Source organism: Mirounga leonina, unplaced genomic scaffold, assembly GCF_011800145.1.
Source record: "Mirounga leonina isolate KUSES-001 unplaced genomic scaffold, KU_Mleo_1.0 Mir_153, whole genome shotgun sequence".
In the NCBI taxonomy this organism is placed as follows: Eukaryota; Metazoa; Chordata; class Mammalia; order Carnivora; family Phocidae; genus Mirounga; species Mirounga leonina.
In genome coordinates, this window is record NW_023270387.1 from 41232397 (window position 1) to 41258363 (window position 25967).

At 35.2% G+C, this 25967-nt stretch overlaps 1 protein-coding gene across 2 annotated transcripts; it reads left to right on the forward strand.

Moving 5' to 3' along the window:
• The first annotated feature begins 540 nt into the window (after positions 1-540).
• CHORDC1 (cysteine and histidine rich domain containing 1) lies at positions 541-22881 on the forward strand. Of its 2 annotated transcripts, XM_035009402.1 has the most exons (11): positions 542-742; positions 4178-4227; positions 8056-8112; positions 9031-9188; positions 11846-11949; positions 12533-12591; positions 16239-16309; positions 17082-17187; positions 19090-19209; positions 19623-19685; positions 19948-22881. In XM_035009402.1, the coding sequence occupies exons 1-11, from the start codon at positions 679-681 to the stop codon at positions 20092-20094; spliced, it is 999 nt and encodes a 332-aa protein (XP_034865293.1). In that variant the 5' UTR covers positions 542-678; the 3' UTR covers positions 20095-22881. The 2 variants fall into 2 exon arrangements, with proteins under 2 accessions (XP_034865294.1, XP_034865293.1); XM_035009403.1 differs by lacking the exon at positions 19090-19209 and having other exon boundaries at positions 541-742.
• Positions 22882-25967: the final 3086 nt, after the last annotated feature.

Below are 25967 nucleotides of genomic sequence, written 5' to 3' on the forward strand. Positions count from 1 at the left end.
GTGCTTTGTATTTTCAAAGTGCTTTGGCCTCATTCAGTTATCACAATTGCTCCCGATGCCTACATTTCTCCAGCGCTCCGGAGATCAGGACCAACGGAGGCATAGCCACCCAGGGAGATTTCGTCCCGTCCCTCAGCTCTAGCGAGTGACCAAGTTCTAGGCAGAAGATTCGCAAATATTGTGCGGTTCTGCACCTCCCCTCGAGCAGCTAAGAGGCGAACTAACAATGCCGTGTTTATAGTGAAGTCTCAAAAGCAAGGCGAAGGCTGCAGTGCTGGGGCCCAGCCGGCAGGGCGGCCGCTGGGCTGCAAGAGCTACCCAGTGACGAATTCTGGACAGAGCACGTCAGTCCCTCGGATATGCCATGGCTTTCTGCTTTTAGGGTCTCTCCTCTTCAAATATCCCGCGCCACCGCCAGGCCTTGCCGCCAGCCTCAGGAGCCCGACCCACAGCTGCCTCCCTGCCGCCGGGCCTCCTGCCGCTCCCTCCGCCTCTTCCCATCTGCTCTGCGCCTGCGCGACCGGAAAATTCGCGAAGGTTCCTGAGGCTGAACCGGCCGTTTCCGGAAGCCGGCAGCCGCCTCAGCCAGCAGACCGGTGGTTGCGGAACTGGGGTTGTACGCGCAGCCTCTAGCTCTTCACTGGCTTTGGACCCGACCTTTACCGGTGCGGAAAGAAAATGGCCTTGCTGTGCTACAACCGGGGCTGCGGGCAGCGCTTCGATCCCGAGACCAACTCCGACGGTAAGAAAAACGCGCCGCCAGCCCTTCCTCCCCTTTCCACCTCAGCCGGGGGACGCCCTTGGGCCGCCCGCGAGCCGTCACCGCGCTGCCCCGGTCTGGGTCCCTCCGGGCCGCCCGAGCGCTCGGCACAGGCGTCCGACCCTCGCCCCGCAGCCGCGCAGCCCGACGGACCCACGCTCCGGTCCCACGTGTCTCCCGGCCGCCCGCTCACTCGCCGATTGGCCTGGAATTTAGAACCTCTTTCTCCCTTCCCTGCCCCCCTCCGCTCCGTCCCTTTGCGGGAGCAAAAGTTAGCCGGGAGCTGCAGGGCTCGCTTAGCGGCGGGTGTGCGCGTGTCTGTGAGTGAGGGGGACGAAGAGGGATGGGAGGGTTGGGCAGCGGGCGAGTTATTTGGGCGTTTAAGTTCGGCTCGTCGAATTAGAAGAGAAGTTTATTTTTCTGGAAGTCTTGTTTTTCGCGTGTTCAGTCCCCCAACTGTTAGAAAGTTACTTTTTTTTTTTAAGTGTCCTGGGTTAGGAAAATTACTCTGTGTCTTTACACTAAGTTCTGATGTTATCTGGCGGGATGGATGGTGCATTTGTTACCCTTGTCTTACTTAGTAACGTTATTTGTTGCGTAGCTTTGCTGTGGTCCTCCCGTTTTTACAACGTGCCATGTTCAGGATAAAGTCATTGTTCCTACGTGTACAGTTAGGATGTAAAGTGAAAGTGACTGGACTAGGTGAACAGTCAGTTTGAATTCTGAATGGTGAATGGGGTAGAGGGAGTTGGTTTCTTGAATATTGTGGGAAATGACACCACTTTGTCAAATTCAGCTAGCAATCACTGAGTTTTCTATACGCCAGACATTGATCTATCACTTACTACATCATCTATTTAATCTTCACAGCACCTCTGTGAAGTAGGTATTATTAGACGTCGTTTATAGAGAAGCCGGGTTCAACATGGTAGCGGCATGTTCCTGCATTGTGAAGGAAATTAAAATTTGTGCCTTTTAAAATCTTTTCCACCCCTGAGTTGTCTGAAGTACTTACTTAGTGCGCAGGTATTGAATTGGTGACATAATTTAAAATGATAAGACTTGGCAGGATTCAATGGATAAAGTAGAATCCAGTCTTTCAGTCTTTGTACAATATTCATGTTTCTGTCCTTGACATTTTTATGATAATACGAAGTTACTCAGAGAGAAAATTGTGATGTCAGTGGATGACAGAATCGAAGAAAAGAGGTTTTAAAGCCTTTGCTTTTGGTAACCTATGCAAAAAGTAAATTGCCTTAGTGTCTGCTGTATTTTACTTTAATATTAAATAAAGGGGAAGACTGAGGCTTTGTTGCCTACGACAGTTAATGCCCCAAAGTAAATATGTTTGTTTATAGAATGTTCTGTACCAGCCTGAAATTATGAGGGAGATACAGCCAGTTTCTGGAAGTCAGCAGCGAGTGTGTGTGTGTGTGTGTGTGTGTGAGTGAGATGGTATAATGCCTAGGAAAGAGATGGGAGTGGGGGCAGTGGGAAAGTGAGAGGAGTAGACATTCAAGGATTGTGTTATCAGTACTAAATTCAGCAGGGAGCTTCAATAAGGTGGTAGAAAGTTTAGTTGCTTTAGCAAAATGGGGGTTAGAGACTTAACTCCAAGTAAGTTGTTTCAATGGTAAGTTAAGAAAATGGAGATAGGAAGTAGAAAATAAGGGCTAATAGTAAACTGTGAACTTGGTTAGGAGAAAGTTTTTTGGAATGGGAGAGGTTTGACCTTTGTATGGACAAAAATAAGCCTTCCTTCTAAGCTGATACCAGGTTTTAGTTTGAAACACAAGCTAACAATGTTTATGGAAGACACAGTTGGTATCTTTCACATATTAAATAGTTATTCTGGAAAAAACACTTCTTCAGTTTTTTATTTAATCCATGTGTGTGTGTGTGTGTATATATATATACATATATATATAGTATATAGAAACTGAATCAGTTACTAAGAGGCAGAGCCAGAATTTGAGCCAGGGTCACACCCAGTATGACAAGCCCTTGGCTCTTAACTGCTACAGTGTTACCCATAAAATACAACTTTGAGCTAAACTGGTAAACCTGAAAAAGGCTAGAGAGGAAAATAACCATCTGCTTGTTATTTACATTTGAAAGCAGTGATTTTCAAATTTTGTTGCTACTAGTTGTAGGGTTAAGACCTGACTCATTCCTACCGCCATTCTGCCCAAACTGACCATTATGATGATTATGCCTCTTAGTGTGTTATGCTTTATGTATTTTATGCCTCTGACTATATGTAAGTTTGATGTTTGAAAATACTCTATTTGTTCTCTTTTTAATTCTGTTCTCAACTTCATAGCCCTCTGCATATTCATTTCTACTTTGAATCTCCTTTTTCAGCCCTTAATTCCATTACTTCCCTGAATTAATAGGTTCTTCTTATTCCATGGGTTTACTTACTGTACCATGAAAATACCCGACACTTTCTTGCTCTATTAGCCTAACATAGTATCTGTGTAACACCTGGTTGCTAAGGAAACCATACTAGCTATTAATATGGGGTAGGAAGATTTCTGTAAGAACCAGGAATTAATCATTTTAAGGCAACACCAAGAATCAGAGGTTGTGGCCAATTAAAAGCTAAACAGACAATAAAAGGTGGGGCAAAGTAGCCTTATAAGAAAATTGCACAGATGTGGAGCCGACCAGTTTTTTTCTAAGCTCATGGTTGTGTCTAGTCAGAAAATAATTTTTTATTATCTGATTTTTTAAAATGTAATACTTCATATTTCAAACTGTATTAAGCTCATTTTCATAAGAGTTAGTGAAAATTGATGGTGTAATGGGGAGTGGCAGAGAAATACAGAGTAACAATCAGTGGCAACCCTGAAAATAGACTGTAGAACTTAAACATCTATTTAATGAGGTTTGTATCTAGCTATTGACACCTGTCTAGGAAAGTTAAATTAGCAATTAGATATTAACATCAGTTTTTAAAATTTTGAACCTGTCCTTCTAAAAAGTGTTCTTATGTGCATCGATCCACAGATTGCCCAAGAGATTCTCTAAAAAGATATTTTAGAAGTTTGATAGTATTTTTGTAAATAGAATTGGAAGGTGATAAAATCATGGAGCTTGAAGTTTTGGTACTAAACAGGTTTAACTACAAAGATTAAAGGAATAGAATACAATTTGTTATACTTGCAGTATTCTGTATTATTCTTATCTACAGCTATCATACTCTTGAATTAGAATCTTAACTATTGATATTGTAATGCAATACTATATTAAGCACTGTGTGCCATGCATCAGATGCTAGCATTTGTGAGTTTTTAAGGAAAAGCAGAGTATTACCTGCATTTGGAGAAGGGATTAAATGTTAACACCTGAAAAAAATGATTTTTTTCCTTCATAATAAAGTGTATTTTTTTCCCTTTCTTTGTTTTTGACCAGATGCTTGCACATATCACCCAGGTGTTCCAGTCTTTCATGATGCCTTAAAGGTAAGAACTGGGTATATTTCAGTCTCATCATATTTGTACATAAAATTTAGAGGTGTAATATTGAATCTTTATTTTCTCATCTTTTTTTCTCAGCCTGTGACTTTTTGCTTTCTTAATGACCACTTTGGGGTGCTTTAAGCAAGTACTCCATTAAAGGCAAAGGCAGTAGATGGTGATCTTAAGGTCTTTTTCAGTTATAAAATTATGTTATTTCCATTCCAACTCCCATTTTTTGTACTCTTCATTTCTTTTTAATCTTGAGGGGAATTGAAAGCAGTGTATTGAATCTTAGTTTCTTAATCTATCAGGCAGCTACTGTATAATAAGAGCGGCTCTGAATTTTAGGAAAGATTGTTATAAACAGTAAAGAGTGCCAAACTGTTTGAGACACCACCTGTTTTCCACCTGTACTTCCTTGGTGTTCTGGAGAGTTAGAGAAATAATAAAATGTTGTTTGACCAGGTTTTTCTTGGTGTGTTTATTGATCTTTTACAATTTATGATAATATGGTAACATTTATCTCAAAAGATAATGTGTATCTCTTTTTCTTTTATTATGTTATGTTAGTCACTGTACAGTACATCATTAGTTTTTGATGTAGTGATCCACGATCCATTGTTTTTATATAACACCCAGTGCTCCATGCAGTACGTGCCCTCCTTAATACCCATCCCCGGGCTAACCCATCCCCGAACCCAGTCCCCTCTAGAACCCTCAGTTTGTTTTTCAGAGTCCATCGTCTCTCATGGTTCATCTCCCCCTCCGATTTCCCCCCCTTCAATTTCCCCTCCGTCTCCTAATGTCCTCCATTCTATTCCTTATGTTCCACAAATAAGTGAAACCGTGTGATAATTGACTTTCTCTGCTTGACTTTCACTTAGCATAATCTCTTCCAGCCCCATCCATGTTGATGCAAAACTTGGGTATTCATCCTTTCTGATGGTTGAGTAATATTCCATTGTATATATGGACCACATCTTCTTTATCCATTCGTCTGTTCAAGGGCATCTCAGCTCTTTCCACAGTTTGGCTATTGTGGACATTGCTGCTATGAACACTGGGGTGCATATGGCCCTTCTTTTCACTACATCTGTGTCTTTGGGGTAAATACCCAGTAGTGCAATTGCTGGGTCATAGGGTAGCTCTATTTTTAACTTTTTGAGGAACCTCCACACTGTTTTCCAAAGTGGCTGTACCAACTTGCATTCCCACCAACAGTGTAAGAGGGTTCCCCTTTCTCCACAACTTCTCCAACATTTGTGGTTTCTTGCCTTGTCAATTTTTGCCATTCTATCTGGTGTAAGGTGGTATCTAATTGTGGTTTTGATTTTAATTTCCCTGATGGCTAATGATGATGAACATTTTTTCATGTGTCTGTTAGCCATTTGTATGTCTTCTTTGGAGAAGTGTCAGTTCATGTCTTCTGCCCATTTTTCGACTTGATTATTTGTTTAATGTGTATCTCAAAAGAAAATTGCGGTGTGGCTGCCATGGTTTTAGGTGTTGGTACTTTGTTTTTAGGAACATAAGCAGTCTTACATGTTTAAGTATTGTTGATGCCTTATGAATTTCTAATTATACCTTCCAAGGAGTAGTTGTGGACCCTTTTTGGTATTTAACTGTTAGATGGCCAAGTGTTAATAAAGATGTGTAAGCAGATAACAAGTTTGTGTTAGTCTGGTTAGTTCTAAGTGAGGAAAACAGAACAACCATTTGATAGGGCAAGTTGAGAGATGACTCTTCTCACATCTTTTTAGCTGCTTTACAAACTTTTTGGGGCGTGGAAACTGTGGTTCTGTGGGTATATTTACTTTTGCAGAAGAGTGAGGGGATTTTATCTTTCCTGGATTGCCATTTATTCTATGTTTATTTTTCTTACGTATGTTTTTCTTCTTCTTCTCCTATGATATGTTTCTATCTCCTAACCATAGACGTATTTCACCTTTGTCTTTAGCTTCCTATTTTCTCTCATTTAGTTCATGCATTTCTGTCCTTAAACGTCATCTCTGTGCTCGTGGCTTCTGCAGAATATTTCCATTTTATTTGCGACTGCAAACCAGTTTTTAAAGTGAACTCGTACTCCAAAAATAGCCTGCATTTCAACTTTGCTGCTGCTAGTAATGATACCACAAACTTTCTAGTCATTCAGTCCATTGCTTTTTTTTTTTTTTTTTTTTACTACCCAACTGTTAATCACCCTGTTGAATTAATCTTAAGGATTTCACTCTGAAGTATTTCTGTTTCTCTTTTCCAATTCTGTTTATTATTGTCTCTATAAACATTTCTTGAAGACCTGTACTTTTTAAGACTATTGGATTTCACACCACAAATATGTAGACAGACAAAATAGGTAAATCAGTGTAATGTCTACTGTTGCTGGTTTAATTGGCAAATAAGAAGTTAAACATTGCGTATACAAAAGAAAGAACATTTTAATATTCAAATTAGAAGTGGCATAGACAGAGAAGAGAGACAATCCTTCTTAAGAAATGACAACCTTATACTCACATACTTAAATTTATCTTTCATTTTTTAAAAAGATTTTGAGAGAGAGAGAGACCCGCATGCATGCGCACAGGCGGGGGGGGGGGGGGCAGAGGGGCAGAGGGACTCCCCATTGAGCAGGGAGCCTGATGTGGGACTAGATCCCAGGATCCTGGGATCATGACCTGAGCCAAAGGCAGACACTTAACTGACTAAGCCACCTAGGTGCTCTTTCATTTTTTTATTTTACTGAGGACTGCCATAGATCCCAGATTGGCATTTGGGAACAACTAGTATATATCATGTATGTATCCCAGTATCCCCAGAATATCTGCCGTAATTATTTATATATGATTAAGATGATAAAGCTTTTTCTTGTACAGAATAACTTTTCTGACTGTATTATCAATGCTAACTAAATATTATATTTTAAGGTTATAGTAGGTTTTCATCTATACATCTCAATTCAGAATAAAAGAATTCAGTTTCAAAATAAAGGAAAATTTAAATTATAGCGTATTTAACATTTTCTTTAAAATAATTTTGTAAGAAAGTAGTGTGAAAACAATCACTACCAAATTCTTCATATAGTGTATTGAGAAAAGCAGTGAGGCCCAGATGGATATGTGCAAATCCTAGCCTTTAGTCTAATTTAGGACATTCCAAGTCTTGAAACTGCTGCATTTTTATTTTCTTATTCTTTATACTACATTGAAATTACAGATGACAGCTAAAAGCCATTTTTTGGTAAGCCACTTGATATTTTGTTTAGAAATCACACACAGCATTGCAATTTCTATATTTTTATGCTTGTCGCTAAAAAGATCATTTAACCTTCAAAGATCTAACAGTCCTTAGGCTACTATGCTAATCAATCTATGTTGGTCTGAAAATAGAATGCTTATTGTTGGGGAACACCTATAGTGAGTTCTTTAGAAGCTGAATTATAATTAATGTCTCTGACTTAACTGGATTTTTAAAGTAAAGCACTTCACTTACCCCCCAGATCCTTTAAAATATATGATATTTTTAGAAATTAGAAAATGTTTCTCTTCTAAAAATCAAGTACTAGTCTTGAAAAAATGAGCGATTTTTATTTCCCATTTTAAGGTACTTCCTTTTGTGATCAGTCACAATACAAATCACCTTTAACATTGATTAATTAGCTTTTTTTAAATCAAAAACTAAAGATCATTTGATTTGATGAATCATTTATAACACTTCACAACTGTGAAATCTATATATGTGCAAGTCACTGCCAGATTCAAGGATATATGCAAGTAGACTCTTAGTGGGCTGTGGTTCTATGCAAATTCAATTTTCAATTTTTTTTCTGTTTCATAGGGTTGGTCTTGCTGTAAGAGAAGAACGACCGATTTTTCTGATTTTTTAAGCATTGCAGTAAGTATTAATTTTTTTCCTAGGTTATCTCCTGAGAAAGTACAAATAATGGGAAGCTCCAGATTTGAGGAGTCTGATTTGGGACATCTGTTGAATGGTCTGTTAATTTGCACATAGAGCCTTTCTTTGCAAGTGAAGTTCACCTCTCTTGACAGCCTTTAATATAAGGAATTTATCCGTTTTAGAGATAAAAGTTTCACGATATTAATTAGCCACCTGTCAATACAGGTTTGTCTTTGATATGAGTAGTCTTTAAAGTACATCAAGAAGGAAGTAGTAGGTAGCTATTTAAGGCCTTTATATAGTGAGGAACAATAGATATTTATCAAATCTAAGATACTACCACAATGTACCATTTATTCTGTATACCCTTAAGAAAGAAAACAAAAACTGTTAAGGAAATGACATGCCATTGAAGTTATGATTTCAGAAATGTTACAATGCATGTTTGACTCACCTGCCAGTTTTGACAAATACTCTTATTTTACTTAATCTTCTCAGAAAATATCTTAAGTGCCCTTACCTCCATTTTGAGGAAACTGAAGTTTAAAAAGATTCCCTTGCTCAAGGTGAAATAGTTAATAAGTAGAAGAAGTAGGGCTTAAATCAAGGTCCTTTTGTGTTAATAATTTGTAGACTTCCATGTGAGAGTTCCAGAATTTTACTGTAAAAAAAAGTTTATGCTGCGTTTATAGTATAAGCTGATATTTATGAAGTGTAATTCAAAGACTTCTTTTAAAATACATTAAGATATAAGAACTTATTTACAAATATTGCAAATTTAGAGTTCTGTTTTTAGTTTCTTAAAATAAGTCTGTGTGGAGAAAGCGAACAGTAGAATTTATTAATAAAGAAAACTAATTTTTCTATCATGGCATGTGAAACAGATGCTAGGATAACTCTTATCTTTCCTAACAGGGCTGTACAAAAGGCAGGCATAATAGTGAGAAGCCACCTGAGCCAGTCAAACCTGAAGTCAAGACTACTGAGAAGAAAGAACTTTCTGAATTGAAACCCAGGTTTCAGGAGCACATCATTCAAGCCCCTAAACCAGTAGAAGCAATAAAAAGGCCAAGGTACACTTTATACAGTTGTATATTTTTGTCACAAGTGAATAATAGCATTTATTCTTGGTATTTTATGATTTTACATAATACCATTTATAGCTATTATGTAGGTCACCAACTTTTTATCTATTTGATTTTCTCTTAAGTATACATTCCATTTTTATTCCCCCTTCAACTTGAGGGCATGTACACAGTAAACTTCCATTGCATATTTGTTCATATATCATCATAATATGTCAAAAGCAGAAAAGCCTCCATCTGTCTTGTGACTTGACATGTCTTTTTCACTGTGGCATAGTGAAATTCTAGAAAGGAATTGTTGTCATAGAATCAGTTTGAGTTGAAAAAGAACTTTAGACACCTGCCTCTTCATTCCTCTGCTGTTTTCTTGAATATTTTCTAGGACATTCCTGACAGAAGGATATTTAGTTTCCTTTCAAATAATTCTAGTGAAGAGGAATTTACTTTTATTTTAAATTAGTCCATTTTATTGTTACTAAGTGTATATTTTTTTGCTCATATTGAGCCAAATTCTGTCTCCTTCATTTGCATATTTTGTCACTAGAACAAGCCTAGTCACTCCTTTTACTTTCAGATAACTGAAAACTGATAATTTTATTATTACTATTAAACTTTTTTATTTATTTGATTTAGATGGCAGATCTGTTAAAGTACTTTTAAAATACCTTTTGCTCATTATGCAGTAGAATTACCCAGATTCTTTGTACTTACCTTCTGGTCAACTAAACTCTGTTTTACGTTCTCACACATGCATGTTGGCTGCCACTGTTAAAGCAGGCCTCCTTCATTTTGCCCTTGAGTATTGTTTTAGAACCAGGATATAAGACTTAGAAAACAGATGGTTTTTGGTCTCAAATATGGCCCAAGTTGTTTTTTTTTTTTTTTTTTTTTAAGATTTTATTTATTCATTTGGGAGAGACAGAGCACAAGCAGGGGGAGAGGCAGAGGCAGAGGGAGAAGCAGGCTCCCTGCTGAGCTGGGAGTACACTTGGGGCTCTGTCCCAGGACCCTGGGATCGTGATCTGAGCCAAAGGCCGATGCTTAACCATATTTATTTATTTATTTATTTATTTATTTATTTATTTATTTATTTATTTATTTATTTATTTTTTAAAGATTTTATTTATTTGAGAGCGAGAATGAGAGACAGCATGAGAGGGAGGAGGGTTAGAGGGAGAAGCAGACCCCCCACCGAGCAGGGAGCCTGATGCGGGACTCGATCCCGGGACTCCAGGATCATGACCTGAGCCGAAGGCAGTCGCTTAACCAACTGAGCCACCCAGGCGCCCGATGCTTAACCATCTGAGCCACCCAGGTGCCCCCTGAGTTGATGTTATTCCCATAATGGACTTAATGGTTTTCATGATTTTTTCTCTTTATTGATCTTAAATAAATTTATAGCATATTGAATAATACTGGACCAATATAAGAAGCCTGAGAGACTTTTTGACATTTGTTCATTTAACCAAACTACTTACACTGATTTTTATTCCATCTCCACCTTATTCATAATCATGAGAGACTTTATCAGATGCCTTGCTGGCTGATTTGCCAGTTACAAAAAAAAATTAAGAGGAAAAGACAACTTTGGCATGGCTCATTCTTAAGTATTACAATGGTGTCTACTGTAATTAGCAGTATGAGTTAATAATTTACTTTAAATAATGGACTACTAATTGAGAGAAATTTAAGTACTTTTCCATAAATTCATTTGGTAGTATTGTAGAGATTATGGGAATATAGGTTTTTATGTACTGTTGTTAATGCTTCCTATATCTTCCTACAATAGTTGTTTTCATTAAGGATGTGGAATGAATAATTTGTTTTTATTGTTGCATTTATTAATATGCTTAATACTTATTGAATGGCTTTAAATAAATTGTACGCATAACACTTAATCATTATGAAGTGTTGGGGCGTGTTAATGATTTTTAACCCTACTGAAATTGCCTTGTGATAAAATTTTATCTGAATGTATGGATGCATATAACCAGTGTCCACACAAAGTGAATTATCTCCACTGGTAGGAATATGGATTCACTTAGTACATATTTGTTGTCAATTGTATGCTCAGCATTTTGCTTAGGTGTAGAATGTAAAAGTACTTCATGGTTCCTTCTTGGCAAATGTGGATTCCTATTCTTTACTTCCTTCCCATTAGACCTACTGATTAGTAATTTACCATGTTGGCAATAGCATGATTATTTGAGACTTAATATGTTTATTTACTTATGTATTTATGTATGTATGTATGTATGTATGTATTTATGGAGGGTGCAGAGGGAGAGAAAGTCCCAAACAGGCTCCACACCTAGTGTGGAGTCCGACTCAGGGCTCAATCTCACAACCCTGAGATCGTGACCTAATCCAAAATCAAGAGTCGGATGCTTAACTGAGTGAGCCATCCAGGTGCCTGAGTTTTAATATTTTAATATCAGAATTTTTCTGTTAAAACTTGAAAGTATAGATACATATTACAGTTATTTGTAAAATACTATTTAATAGGAAAAACTTGATTCACAAAGCATTTGGCTTTTTATAGATTCTTAGTGTATTTATTTTTACTAATATATATATATATATATATATATATGTATTTTTTTTTGGTATATCAATAATGGTAATAAAATTTAAAAATTCTCCAGCCCAGATGAACCAATGACAAAATTGGAATTAAAAATATCTGCTTCCCTAAAACAAGCACTTGATAAACTTAAACTATCCTCGGGGAATGAAGAAAATAAGAAAGGTAAGATTTTATTTTGTATTTTTTTTTCTGTACAATTAACCAATTATCTAAAAGAGACCACAGTGTGGTTCACTGAATATAAATATGAAAAGGTAGCACATTATAGTAAAGAATTTATTTTTGTTTTCTAAATACCAGTAGTACCACAAAATGAATTAGTGGTTTATTCCATAATGTCTTTGTTAAAATGTCTTTATTAAATGTTCATTGTGCGTAATATAAAATATTCTCAGTATATTCTGACCTACACTCAATACCATGGAGAAAAGTAGTTATCCCTTTCGTGATTTCTCTTTTATAGGGTTAAGATGTTGGATATTGTATTGCATTATAGAATAGAAATGTGTCATATACCATTTGGGGACATGGGCAAAACTTAATCACAATAATTCTTACCAGCTTTTTAAATATATTCCCTGAAAGGTCACATAGAAAACTTAGTAACTTAAAATTGTTCTCAAATATCAGTGTTTTTTAGATTTAGTATTTTTTCAAATACTTGTTTTATGAAAGAGGTTATTTAAGAATGACACTAAAGTATTTATTTTAATGTTTCTAATTTGATTTTCTTTTCTTGTTTTAGAAGAGGACAGTGATGAAATTAAGATTGGGACCGCATGTAAAAATGGAGGGTGTTCAAAGGTATATATTGTAAAATTTGTGTTGTGTCATGGAAGTAGAAATGTAATTTTTGAAGAAGAGGGTGCAATTTACTGATTCAGTTCAACAAACATTTGGGTGCCTGTTATGTGTTGGTCAGTGTGCTATGGACTAGGGCTGTGAACATGGATAAGAGACTCTGTCTCTGACGAACATCATATCTGACAGAATCATGGAATAAATAATTCTAATTCAGTCAGTATTTACTGAGCACTTACTGTATGCCAGACAGTGTCTGGGGGGCTGGAAACACAGTATCAAGGAAGCAAAAATTTCTGCTGTTGTGGAGCTGATAGTTTAATTTAGGGAGAAGGATAACACATAGGCAATTAAATATTATGAATTTAGGTAGATACGAAGAAAATATAGTAAACAAGGAGATAAAGCTATTAAAAATAAGGCTGTCAGGAAAGCCCTTTGGGAAGTGACACTAAATCAGAAATCTAAATAATGTAGCAGGTGAGTTATGTAAACCTCCAATCGATAGGGGAGCAGTATGTGTAGGGCCTTTAAAGCTTGGCTTTTCAAGAAATTATGAGAAAAGTCCATGGGGCTTGGTCATGGGTGTGAAATATGAAAGGTAGGGGTAAGTGAGGTAGACAAGATTATGGTGGTCCTTACAGGGCACATTGAGGGGTTTGGGCTTTTTTTCGTGTAATGGGAAGACATTCTCTGTTTTAAGGAGGGGTTCTAAAAACCTCTTTGACTGATAGATAACCTGGCAAATATAATGGGGCACTGGGGATTTGGAGGAAGGAAAACCAGCTAGGATGCAATTGTGGAAGAGCAGGCAGTGGGATTGGAGCTTATTTTTTAGAAGTGGTTAAATATGGGATCTACGCGAACATCTGAGGATTTTCCTACCCCTCTGTGTGAAATTGCATGCCCTCCAGCATCTCCACTCCCAACTGTCCTTTTTTCTTCAGGACACTAATCCCCTTATAACATGCTACTTCTTTTGCATATGTATTTTGCTTATGATCTAATTTTCCTTCCCTTCCTCCACTCATACGAGGTTTACAAGGACAGAATTTTTTTTGTTGTTCTTTGCTGTATCTTAAATGCTCAGAACAGTGCCTGGCTCCTGACAAACCATGCAGAATGAATACTATTTGGAAGTATTAGCAGAACTTGCTAATGAACTTTAAGTGGAGGGGACTTGGGGCTCCAGCAGCTAGGTGACTGGTGACACCATTAACCAAGAAGGAAAAAACAGGGTTTGGGGAGCAAGGTTTGTAATTTTCCCTCATGTTAAGTTTGAGATCACCTTGCTTATTTAGGGATGGAAATGGAAATGGATTTACATGTATGTAAGGTAGAAGTAGTAGATAGAAGAGAGTGACTGAGTACTGGGGTGGAGGTGCAGGAAGATCAGAGAGAGACAGTTTCAGATCGATTTTGAAACATGAATGTCAATTCCATAAATGGACAAAAAGGGAAAGGATTCCTCAAGCAGAGGTGATAGCCGTATACAGCAAACAAGAAACGGTTAATAATGTATAAAATTTGTTGGTGTGGAGATTAAAAGAGAGAAGTAGGGACCAGATCTTTAAAGGCTTTTATAGTGCTTGAAAGTTAGATCTCACTTGATGTAGTTTAGAGAGGCCATTATTTGATCTTTTTCATTGAAATATAACATCAAAAAGTATACAGATGTAAGTAAATTTATAGCTCAAGGGATTTTCACAAAGCAGAGCCCTCCTTATGCCTTCTCCCATTTATTATTTCCTCCCAAAAGTAACCATGTTTTTCTATCAAGATAGAGTAGTTTTGCCTATTTTTGAGCTTAATGTGAATAGAATCGTAGACCAGGTATTCTTGCACCTGTCTTCCTTGGCTTAACGAAATGTGTGTTAGAGTTATCTTTGTTGCATGTAGCCATAGTTTGTTCATTTTCATTGTTTTAAAATGTGCTGCTGTGTGAATGTTGCCAGTCAGCTTACCTTTTTATTATCCTTTAACTTTTTTTGTTTAATGCTACTATTGAACATTTTTGTGCCTGACTTTTGGGACACGTGGATACATTTCTATTAGGTATATGACTAGAAATGGAATTGCCAGATCATTGTGTGTCTGTGTCCAGCTTTAACAGATACTTCCTCATAGTTTTTGAAGATGGTTGTATTTACACATCTGCCAGCAGTATATGAGGCTTTCCATTTGTTCTACACCTTGGTAACATTTTGTAATATCAGTCTTCTATATTTTAGCCATTCTGGTTAGCGTGTAGTGTTCCATTTTAATTTGCACATTCCTGATGATGAGGTTGAGTACCTTTCTGTATGTTTATTGGTCCCTTGGATATTCTCTTTTGTGAAATGTCCGAAATCTTTTATGTATTTTTCTATCAGTTGGCTTTTTCTTACTGATTTTAGGAATTCTTGTTTATTTTTTAACCAGAGAGAGACACTATACATTTTCACTGTCTTAATAACGACTTGTGATAAACAGAGGCTGTTTAATTTTAATGAAACCCAATTTGTCTATTTTGTTTGGCTACTGTTCTTCGTATTCTTTTTAAGAAGTTTGCCTACTTGAAGGCCATGAATATTTTCTATTATGTGGAGGCACGTTTAAAATACACAAACCACCTGGAACTGATAACTGTAAGGTGTGAGGTAGATGTAATTAAAGAACTATTACAAGAGAGTGATAGATGTTTTAGAGAGTAGAGTACAGAAATGGAAGGTAGAGAAAAGAGTTAGAATCTGTTAGTATAGTCTTATTGTCTAAAATCTGCTAGTGATCATGAGGAAGGTGAGCAAATTAAACTGGTATTTTCAAACTAAATTGACAGGATTTCATGATAGAAAACATGGATATGGTGCCATCAAATAAGGTAGGAAGAAGAGTAGGAGTTGAGGGGGCAATAGTGATAAAAAATCAGAATCTAACATAACTGATTTTTACGAGCTTATGGAATCTTTTTAGGAGATGTACACAGGCAGTACTTTGGATTTACCAAAAGTAAATACACAGAATTTTATTTTCTATACTTGTAGGTGGTTGCTATAAATACCAAAGTAAAAAATATACTACTGGCTGCATCTGTGTTTTATTAACATAACTTTTTGTGAATTCATCTGTAGAGCCTTCACCTACAGCAGCAATGGGGCCCGGATCTTCCAGACAAACCCTGGATATATTTATAGGTCTGCAGCTCATTTTACCCTTCCTAGGGATAAGAAGTCAACAGCACTGTAGAACTTCCAGAATTGCTTTATTAATTTGTAATACCCACACAGAGTTTCCTGTACACATAAATCATGCTGTAACTGTATTTCCATTGAGAATACTAATCCCTTGGTTTCAGTATTGTCCTATAAATTTAAATACCTGAATATGCTTGAATTGTGACCTCGTACCTGAAAGTCTGAAAGCATCTTAATAGATCCCATTGCCTACTTTTCTATTTGCCTTTTTCACAGGGAACTAAAACTTAAGCGTATCTAAAAAGGAATCATTTTTCATTCCTTATTGGAATGGCCTGGGGTGAATTTATGAATATTCTAGGTAATTGCTATTTCTTGAGCATTTTCATAGTTCTTAGAGGTCACCAGTTCTACAAATGTTTATGAAATATGACATTGAGATGTGAAGCTAATTTTTTCTTCTTTTTTCTCTTTTAGACATTTCAGGGTCCACAGAGTCTAGAAGAAGTCTGTGTATATCATTCTGGAGTACCTATTTTTCATGAAGGGTAACTTATACATGTAATTAAAACTTCATGGTAGAGGTTAGAAAAGTTAATATGCCTATAAACATTATTTGCCATGCAGTATTATTAGGTATTTTACTTACATTGTCATATAATCTTTAGAATAACCTAGAATATGGGCTTTGTCTTTTTACATATGAGAAAACTGAAACAATTATTACAGTGGAGTGGCCATTGTGATTCAAACCTCATGTTTTTCCTTATTCCCTTATTTTTCCAATGGGTTACCCTTATTTAGTTTGAAGGACTGTTCTGTGCATTGCTGGACAGTTAGAATTTTTGGCCCTGGGGCACTAAGAAACCAATATTGTGTCATCCAAGAAAATCCACACTTTCTGCAGCCCTCACTGAGATCTAGCCCCTCTTCCGTACTGTGCTGTGGTTTATAGAAATGCAGTACCATGTTAAAATCTTCCAGTCTGTATCACTTTTTGGGAGCTTTATGAGGAAACTGGAATTATTAGTGAAAATAGTGAAAATTATTAGTGAAAAAAACTATTAGTGAAAAGTGGATTTGGAATTTTGTGATGGTTTTAAGCATCTTTACTGAGGAGCTCCAGAATTGCTACAATAAATGCCATTCTGGTTTTAAAATGATTAGTCTTCTGAAAGTTTTAACTGTTTAGTAACTTAGACACTTTGTAGAATACTAACGTTGCACACATTTATCTTTTAAAATCACACTGTCACTGTACTTTTGGACTTAAGTGGTTGTAAGATTTTATTTCTGAAGTTTTTCTATGATAATTTAAAGGATGAAATACTGGAGCTGTTGTAGAAAAAAAACTTCTGATTTCAATACATTCTTAGCCCAAGAGGGCTGTACAACAGGGAAACACATGTGGACTAAAAAGGATGCTGTAAGTAACATTTTCATAACAACATATTGGGATATATTTATCTGTCATTTTTTTTTTAAGATTTAAAATTATTGTCTTAAGAAATTAAAAAAAAAAAAAAAGTTTTTCTGTCTCTCATACAGTAAAAAGGTTTGATGTGCCTAAAAATTAAAATTGAGTCAAGCTCCCAGAGCACTGTCTTTGATCCCAGGTAGCCATTGTGTATGATGATGCAAATATACAGGCTTTTGTGAAATACTAAAGCCTCTGCCAAATTTGAAGCATGTGTTTCTGTAATTCCATAGGCTCTTCCCACTTTTTGTTTTTTTAAAATCAATTTTCTACTCCTTCAATGATACTAATCACTTAGACCTTGGATTCTCTTCTGGCCACTTAAAACTTCATGCAACCATTTACAATGCAAAATCACTCCACCTAGCGGCCAAAGAGAAGGATGGCAAACTTGTTCCAATTGTCTTGAATGCCTCTGCTTGCTTCGGGGTAGTTTATCAAAACAACCAAAAAAGCTTTGGTTCCAGCTTCACTGGATAGCTTTTTAAAAAGACATAGGCTATGCAAATAAGTATCCAGAATCCCATTAAATTGTAAGAAGGCAAGCAATTTATTGCTCAGTAAGTGCACCTTAGCTATTGTAATGTATTTTATAATGTATTAGTTTTATGTGCTATATTGGCAATAACAACCCCACTAACAACAAACCTTTTCACTATATGTGTCTTTTAACTTATAAAATAATCGTAGATTTTCAGATTGCTTTAGGGATTCATTCTACATTTAAGTATTCTATAGTTTCTGATTTTTAACATAGTTTCTGATTTTTAATAACGTGCTTTGGTATTATAAATATGTCCTTCAAGTTATAATTCATCTGCCACAAAACTTGCACGAATGTTTTATTAACAAAAAGACTTAGTAAAGTCTCCCTGTATTTTCTCCAGGGACCAAAACTTTGGAAGTTTTAGCTTAAAATGTTGTTTTCTATTATATGCAGAAGTTTTCAGAGTATAACCCTTGATGAAGTAATGTTTTGTTATATTTTAATGTGTGCGCCTATCAAGTATTAAGTGTCTGAGCTAGCAGCTAAGGGCAAAAAATGTAAGTGATGTAAGTAATTTAAATTCTATTAGCATATTTATACCAAAATGTAAATACTGCATTTTCAACAGTAGTGTCTCACAGTTTCCTGCATTATGTAACTAAGTTGCTCTCGTAAATTTACAAAACAAATCAGAATTTGTCTCTTTTTTAAATAGTCCTTGATAAAGCGATGTTCCACTGGTAGGTAATAGTTATTTCTATAATAATAACCAAAACATTACTTCCACAAATTACCACTTTTTTCTTCATTTTATTATTAGAGGAAAATAAACTATTCTCTAACAGATAGCAGATAGCTGTAAGTAGTCACTTAGTTCCAATTTGTAGAAATTGGAAATTTCAATTTGTAGTCAGATTCCAACTTACAGAAAATAAATGGAAGATTTCTATGCATGAGGTTAAGATGTTTTCTGGATTATTTCACTAAGCAAATGTCTTATTTTAGTCTTCATAGAACGTTTTTATGACTGTGCTTAGTGGATTTCAGAAACGTTAAAATAGGATAAAATTTAGTAGGAGTTCTTTCAGTGTATATTAATGCTATGGCCCTTAAAGAAAAAAATCAAATGGAAGAATAAGCGTGTTCTCCAGCCATAAGACTATAAAGGTTATCTTTATTGTGATACAGTTTATTGTTTAAACCTTCATTAGCTGGGAATTTTTGAAGTTGTTTGCCCTTAAAAACATTAAGGGCTCAGTTGCACACGGTAATTTTTTTTCTTTTTTTAATTATTTGGCTCAGATTCCTCTTTTTTTGAGGGGTTATGTGGCACTTGGTAAATTCATAAGGTTTTTCTTTCATAGGGGAAAAAAGTTGTTCCATGTAGACATGACTGGCATCAGACTGGGGGTGAGGTCACCATTTCAGTATATGCTAAAAATTCACTTCCAGAACTTAGCCAAGTAGAAGCAAATAGTACATTGGTAAGTACACTAAATATCTTTGAGAAAAAATTGTCTTCATACATTATTCTCTATATTAATGTATTATAAATACTGTGTTTGGATTGATTTTAAGATTTTTTAATCTTTTCCATTTGGAAAAAATGCTTGAAATTACTGTCAGAAACTATTTTAAATGAAAATTTCTGCATAATGAATTATTTCTGAAGCATTCTGGAGATACTATGGTAGCTTAGATTTATCAAATAATACAATACCTCGTTCTCAATATGAAATGGCAAGTTAAATTTTCTGTTAATGGTTTCCTCAAAAAAAATACACAATATTGGAAGTTTGTTGAAATAGCTTAAATGATTTATATCAGTATCTTATTTTTATAATCATTGTTTTAAATCCTATTCAATTTGGATCTGATCGGTTTCTGTGTTTTTCAGTTAAATGTGCACATTGTATTTGAAGGAGAAAAGGAATTTCATCAAAATGTGAAATTATGGGGTGTAAGTATCAATGAATCCAGAATTTTTTCTAATACTTTTTTAAAAAACCCAATTTGTACAGTAAAAAGACCATACTTTAGAAACCAATGATGCAAAGTAGGAATATAACTTACCATTAATTCTTTTAAAAACTTTAAATCTGGGTATAAAAATGGCCTTAGAAGCTCGGAGTTGTGATTATTAGCATAGACAAGACCAATATTTTCCCCTAAGACTTAAAAAACAACATCAGGGTTTACTGTCATTCTCTGCTACGTTGCAGGTGATTGATGTAACAAGAAGTTATGTAAGTATGACTGCAACAAAGATTGAGATCACCATGAGAAAAGCTGAAGCTATGCAATGGGCAAGCCTTGAACTGCCTGTTACCAAAAAGCAGGAAGAACAAAAAGAAGAAACAACAGAATGAGATGACAGGGAAAGAAAGTTATTGCCTATTTCAGAATTCCTGCTATGTGGTAAATGGTGGCTTGCTGCTGTCCTCTTTTGTTGTCGTTGTTGTTGCTGTTGTTGAATCTGGCAGTTCAGGGTCAACGGTAGGCTCTTAAAAGCCAAAGGCAGTTTATCTTTTCGTGCCTCCCGTCTTCTTTTTGAGTTACCTAAGTTTGATTATTCATTTCTCCTCACTTGGCGGAACTGTAGTTATGTCCTATACTTGAAAAGCTAGAAAGTAGCTCATAAACAGTTACAGTATTTCTTGGTATAATATTATGTTTAGCAGAGAAGGGTAAAAAAAACATTTGTTCACATCTCTTCTATTATCCCATAATTAGTAAAACAAGATGGAATGTCAGATTTTTAATTAGTTTTTTCATTAGTTTGTGTTCCTATAATACTTGAAAATCTTTAAGAAGGAGATGAAGCTCTGCATTGTTTTTTCCTAGGGAAGGTTACTTTTTCTAGGAGGAATAATTCTGAGGTAGTGTAGTAGCTAGTTAAAGGGGAGTATATGCATTGAATAACAAATTGGAATTTGTTTACAGCTAATTAAATTAAAACATATCAGCACCTATATTACTTGCCAAGTGCTATGATTTAAATGTATAGAAAACATTATAAATAAGAGTAGAGAGGTATCAATTTGGTTAAAATTTGCCGTTTTATTAAGACTAAGCAATAATGTTAAATATCTGTTTCCTGATTATTTTATAAGGTCTTTGTATGGTGTTATGACTAAATTGTACCTGATTCTCATAACCTACACCCTCTTAAAATCTTTAATTAGTTACATGTAAAGAGAAATTTATATATATGTTATAATTTTATATATATATATGTTATATATATATATAAATATCTGGCCTCCCTGATGGAAAACTGTATGTATAAAACCATAGATTTAAAGGCTTATGGAAATACATTACGGTATCAAAAAATGAAATATTTAAGCTTTGCTTTATGAGAAATATCTATTACATGTTAAATAAAATAGCTGAATTCTTTTGGAGTTTTGTTTTAGGCTTTCATGAACAGCTTGACAATGTTGATTATATATTACACTTCATTAGATACAGGTATCAGAGACTTAGATTGTTTATGCTAATTGAACCCATTAAAGACAGTTTACTTTTTGAGGCAATGCAGAGCTCACCAAGAAAACTAAAATTAAGAAATGTTTTGAAGGCCAAAGCTTTGGCAGGACTTAAGAAATTTGGGTATGAATTATGCTAATGTAGATTAAAATAATTATTTCCCAAGCCCCTTGAGTGTTTTTTTTATTCTTATAACAAAAATTTGCATAAGTACAGTTTTAGAAGTATAGGTTAATAAAGAGTGTGTCTCACTCAACTATCCTTTTAGCAAATAACTACTAAAGGTAGTTAAGTAATTATTAAATGATTTAGCTCTGTTACAAATAAAGACATAAAAAATCTGGCAACTGGGCTTGCATGACACATGGTATTTTAATGACATGCCATGTAAACATTTTGGTACAATTGGGCCAAATAGAGTATGTAAGTTTCTAGTACTTGGGGTTGTATTTAAATTTTTAAAAATTATCTTTCATAATTTAAAGACCTGGGTTCATTTGGAGACATAAAATCTTGTTTATTGTTTAGGGGAGAGGTTGATACTTGATTTGATTTGAAGTAATGATTAATACACCTTTTTTAATGTTTTCTTCTTGAGACTTTTTTTCCCCTAAGCAGTGTCTTAATGTGTTACATGCAGTTGAACTATTATTTAAAGCAAGTGGATTTTTCACCTGAGAGTTAGTTACAAAGCATTAACTGTGTGTGTGTGTGTGTGTGTGTGCCTGTGTGAAAGATGTAGCTTATATAGTTACATTAGTGATTAGTGACCATTCTGTTTTCTCTCTACTCTTAATGATCCTCTGATTTGTTGCCCAAATAAATATCTAAATATTTTTATCTTAGATTCGTACATAAAGGGACAGAGTTATTATTCAGTAGAATATGTGTTACTTTAACTGTCAAGAAAATTAAAAACGTTAAGTTTGTATCTCTAGAAATACGCTTTGTCTTTCTCAGCATTCAGAGTACTTACTTGTAGCAAAGCAGTCAAAACTAAGTTTATTATACACTTGGTAACTAATCTGACAGCTTAAACTCAACATGGGAAATAGAAAATACTATTTTTTTCTTGTTCAGTACCTTTGCTAGTATAAAGGTAGTAAGGTCCTAAGAGTTGAGCTTTTATTTTTTTTAAACTCTTGAGATAATTTTAGATTTATAAGAGTTGCAAAAAAAGTACTTAGAGAAGTCTTATTTTCTATAGTAATCTTTGCCTTGTATTAAAATCTTATGTGACCATAGAACACGTACAAAACTAAGAATTAGTACAGTAGGTACAATACTACTACCTAAAGCAGAACATTGATTTTGACCATCTTTTTTTAGTGGAACACTTGAAGGGTAGTTCTTAAAACCTACCCTAGTTTTCTTGTAATAATTTCAGATAGTAACTTGTAAACCATTAAAAATATAAATTGAAATCAGCCTATCTTAGAGAGCCATGTTTATATAGGTCAGTGATGTAACTTCTTGTGACCATATACTGGCAAAGGACTAATGATCTATTTTATCATTTTATGCTAGAGATTTTAATTCTTATTAAGTGTAACTTGTTTGGTTTTCTTTAGACAATTCTTTAACCATTTAAGGGTGAAGAAAACCTTAAAGACTTGTTGAAAATATTTTAAGATGACTTTGGGGTATTGCTCTGCCACTCCTTGCTTTTTTCAAAAAAAAGTCAGCCATTCCCCAATCTGACACCCACAGTACATTTTTAAAAGCTCATTTATGAGTTCTGTTACCAGTTTTAAGGCATTTGATTATATATTCTTTTTTTGTTTTTATAATTACCAGGTATTTGTAAGTTGTCAGAACATTAACAGGGTTTTGTTTTATTGCATATTAATTTTGATTAGGCATTCATATTTGGTATTGTTTTTATTCTTTTGCCTATATCATAATTCTGTGGCCTCAGATCTGAAATGCAAGCTAAGTCTAGCTTGTTTTTAGGTTTTGTTAATATTTCCTTTCATTTATTTAAATTGTTGAGTTGATAGGCAGTTGATTTTTTACCTGATTACTTCCTTCCTGCCTAAGTATCTTAGAACTTAAACTCATCTGGAGTTGTTGCATGACTTGCCTTTTTTATTTAGGTGTAGATGCCTGGGGCTTTATACACATAGTATTATCTCTGAAGTACTGAGCTTGCAGTGTTTTTCTTCTGCATAGTTACTATTTGATTTTAAGTTTTTATATAATTCTTAGTTTTGAAGAATTCCTTCAAGAACAGTTTCTCTAAAGGGCATGTTTTAATTAAATGTTAATTAATGACCTTTCTTAATTTTCTAATGTAGAAACTTACTTACCCTGCTCTGCAGGGAGCCTGCTTCTCCCTCTCCCACTCCCCCTGCTTGTGTTCCCTCTCTCGCTGTGTCTCTCTCTGTCAAATAAATAAATAAAATCTTTAATTTAGTAGGCCACCTTTAATGTCCATTAAAGTGAAATAAAACTTCCAGCCTTAAACATTTTTTTTTTTTTAAGATTTTTATTTATTTATTTATTTGAAAGAGAAAGAGCACATGAGATGGGGGAGGGTCAGAGGGAGAAGCAGACTCCCTGCCGAGTAGGGAGCCTGATGCGGGACTCGATCCAGGGACTCCAGGATCATGACCTGAGCCAAAGGCAGTCGCTTAACCAACTGAGCCACCCAGGCGCCCAGCCTTAAACATTTTTATGTTGATTAAAAATTGTGTCAAAATAACTTGGTTTCCATTTCTTTTTGATCAAGCAGGTATACTGCTCAAATGATTGGATTGTTAAATTATCTTTAAGACTTTGCTAATTGAAGTAAGATTACTATTAAGCCTGGAAGAGGGAAACATCCACGAACCTGTAGTACTTTCCTGTCACCCTCCACAAATGAGACTAGATGAGTGTAGTAGTGTTAATGCTTTTAAAACAGTGTGATCTTTTCGTTCAAATGCTTATTACAGTTTACAGTTCCATATTCATATTTTATTTGTATGATTGATTTGTTAATGTCTGTATACTCTTATAGACGGACAATAACCTTGACTGTGTTTTGGCCAACCATAGTATCTCCATTTTCTAGTATAGTGCTTGGCATATTGATTGGCTCTTGTAAATATCAAGATCCACAGCCCTTCTTATGGGCCAGTCACTGTTCTAAGGACTTTAATGAATATGAACTTAATCCTAATGATAACTCTATGAGGTAGGTTCTATCATTATATTATAGGTGGGGAAAGTGATACATTGCATAGGTTAAATAACTTGCCTAAGTCAAAGCTCATGAGTTTATAGAGAGTAGAGATTTCAAGCTCAAGCAGCCTTGCTTTGCGTTCTGTGCTCTTAACTTCTCTGTGCTGCTTTTGTCTGTCAGTTAATAGGTTCCATAAAACGTTGGCACATAGCATGGAAAATTGGTAACACTGTGTTTGGTTACCAGGAACAAATTTTTAGTTTCATATGTTTTGTTAGAAAATAAGTTTATAAAATAAAATATGTAGTCCTTTTGTCTGAGTGGTTTTAGTTATAATAATAGCTCGATTACAAACTCATCATTTGTGATTTGACAACTCTTAGATCTCTAGTTTCTCTCAACAGCCTCCAAAGAAGTTTCAGAATCCTCAGTTTCAAAAACAAGTTTCCATTGTCTTTTTGATAATGGTATGTATCCTGTATGTAGCTTTACAGATAGGAATTCATATCTGCATATTAGGAAAATGTGTAATGAAACAGCATCAGATTTGTCTTTGTTTTCCCCATTAGTATGAGACCTGCTTAAAGCAATTACATAATTTAAAGTGTCTGCAACATAAAATGCCTGCATAGGAAAGACAGATAATACTGTAAGTATAGGACAGATAGCAAGGGATCATTTCATCTTCTAGGCTAGGCCAGTGGCTATCAAAATACCATTTCTAGACTAGCAGGATCAACGTCTCAGAATTTATTAGAAATGTAAATTCTGGGTCCCCAACCTCAGACCTACTAAATCAGAAACTCTGGGAATGGGGCCCAAAAATTTGCAGAAAAATGTTGATGTACAAGAAAGTTTGTACTAGCAGCATGGAAGTGTGATTAGGCTTGCAGTTTTTTTCTTATCAACTTAATTTCTTTTAAATTTACTCTGTTTTAGAACAGTTTTGGATTTAAAGAAAAACTGAAGATAGTACAGAAGAGTTTCCATATATTCCACATCCAATTTCTCCTATAATTAACATCTTACATTAGTATGATACATTTGTTAGAATTAATGAACCAGTAATGATACATTTTATTAACAAAAGTCCATACTTTATTCAGATTTCCTTAATTTTTACCAAATGTCGTTTTCTGTCCCAGGATCCTATCTAGGACACCACATTACATTTAGTCATCATGTCTTCTTGGGCTCCTCTAGGTTTTGACAGTTTCTCAGACTTCCTTCAAAACCCTAACAGTTTTGAGGAGTACTGACTGGCCAGGTATTTTGTAGAATGACCCTCACTTGGGATTTGTCTGGTGATTTTCTTAGGGTTGTATTGAGAAAACCACAGATGTCAAGTGTCATTCTCATTGGTGGTATTTGGGGTACATACTGTCCAATAAAAGATTGTTCAGACTTACACCCTGAATATGCAGTGTGTGCCACCCAAACCACCTGTACTGAGTCCCCTGTAGGAAAGAAAAGTTCTTTGCTGGCAGAATGGGGAAAGAAAGCTGCTGGGTGACAAAACAACATAAATTCACCACAGACTATCTCTTGCTTGATTGTCGGTTCAGTGATTAAACAATTTAGTTA

Bases quoted from the DNA above. Each gene is read 5' to 3' on its own strand.
- CHORDC1 (XM_035009402.1), top strand. From the start codon at position 679: ATGGCCTTGCTGTGCTACAACCGGGGCTGCGGGCAGCGCTTCGATCCC. The intron at 8,113-9,030 runs GTAAGTATTAAT...CTTTCCTAACAG, and splicing joins CTGATTTTTTAAGCATTGCA to GGCTGTACAAAAGGCAGGCA. The intron at 16,310-17,081 runs GTAACTTATACA...GATAATTTAAAG, and splicing joins GTACCTATTTTTCATGAAGG to GATGAAATACTGGAGCTGTT.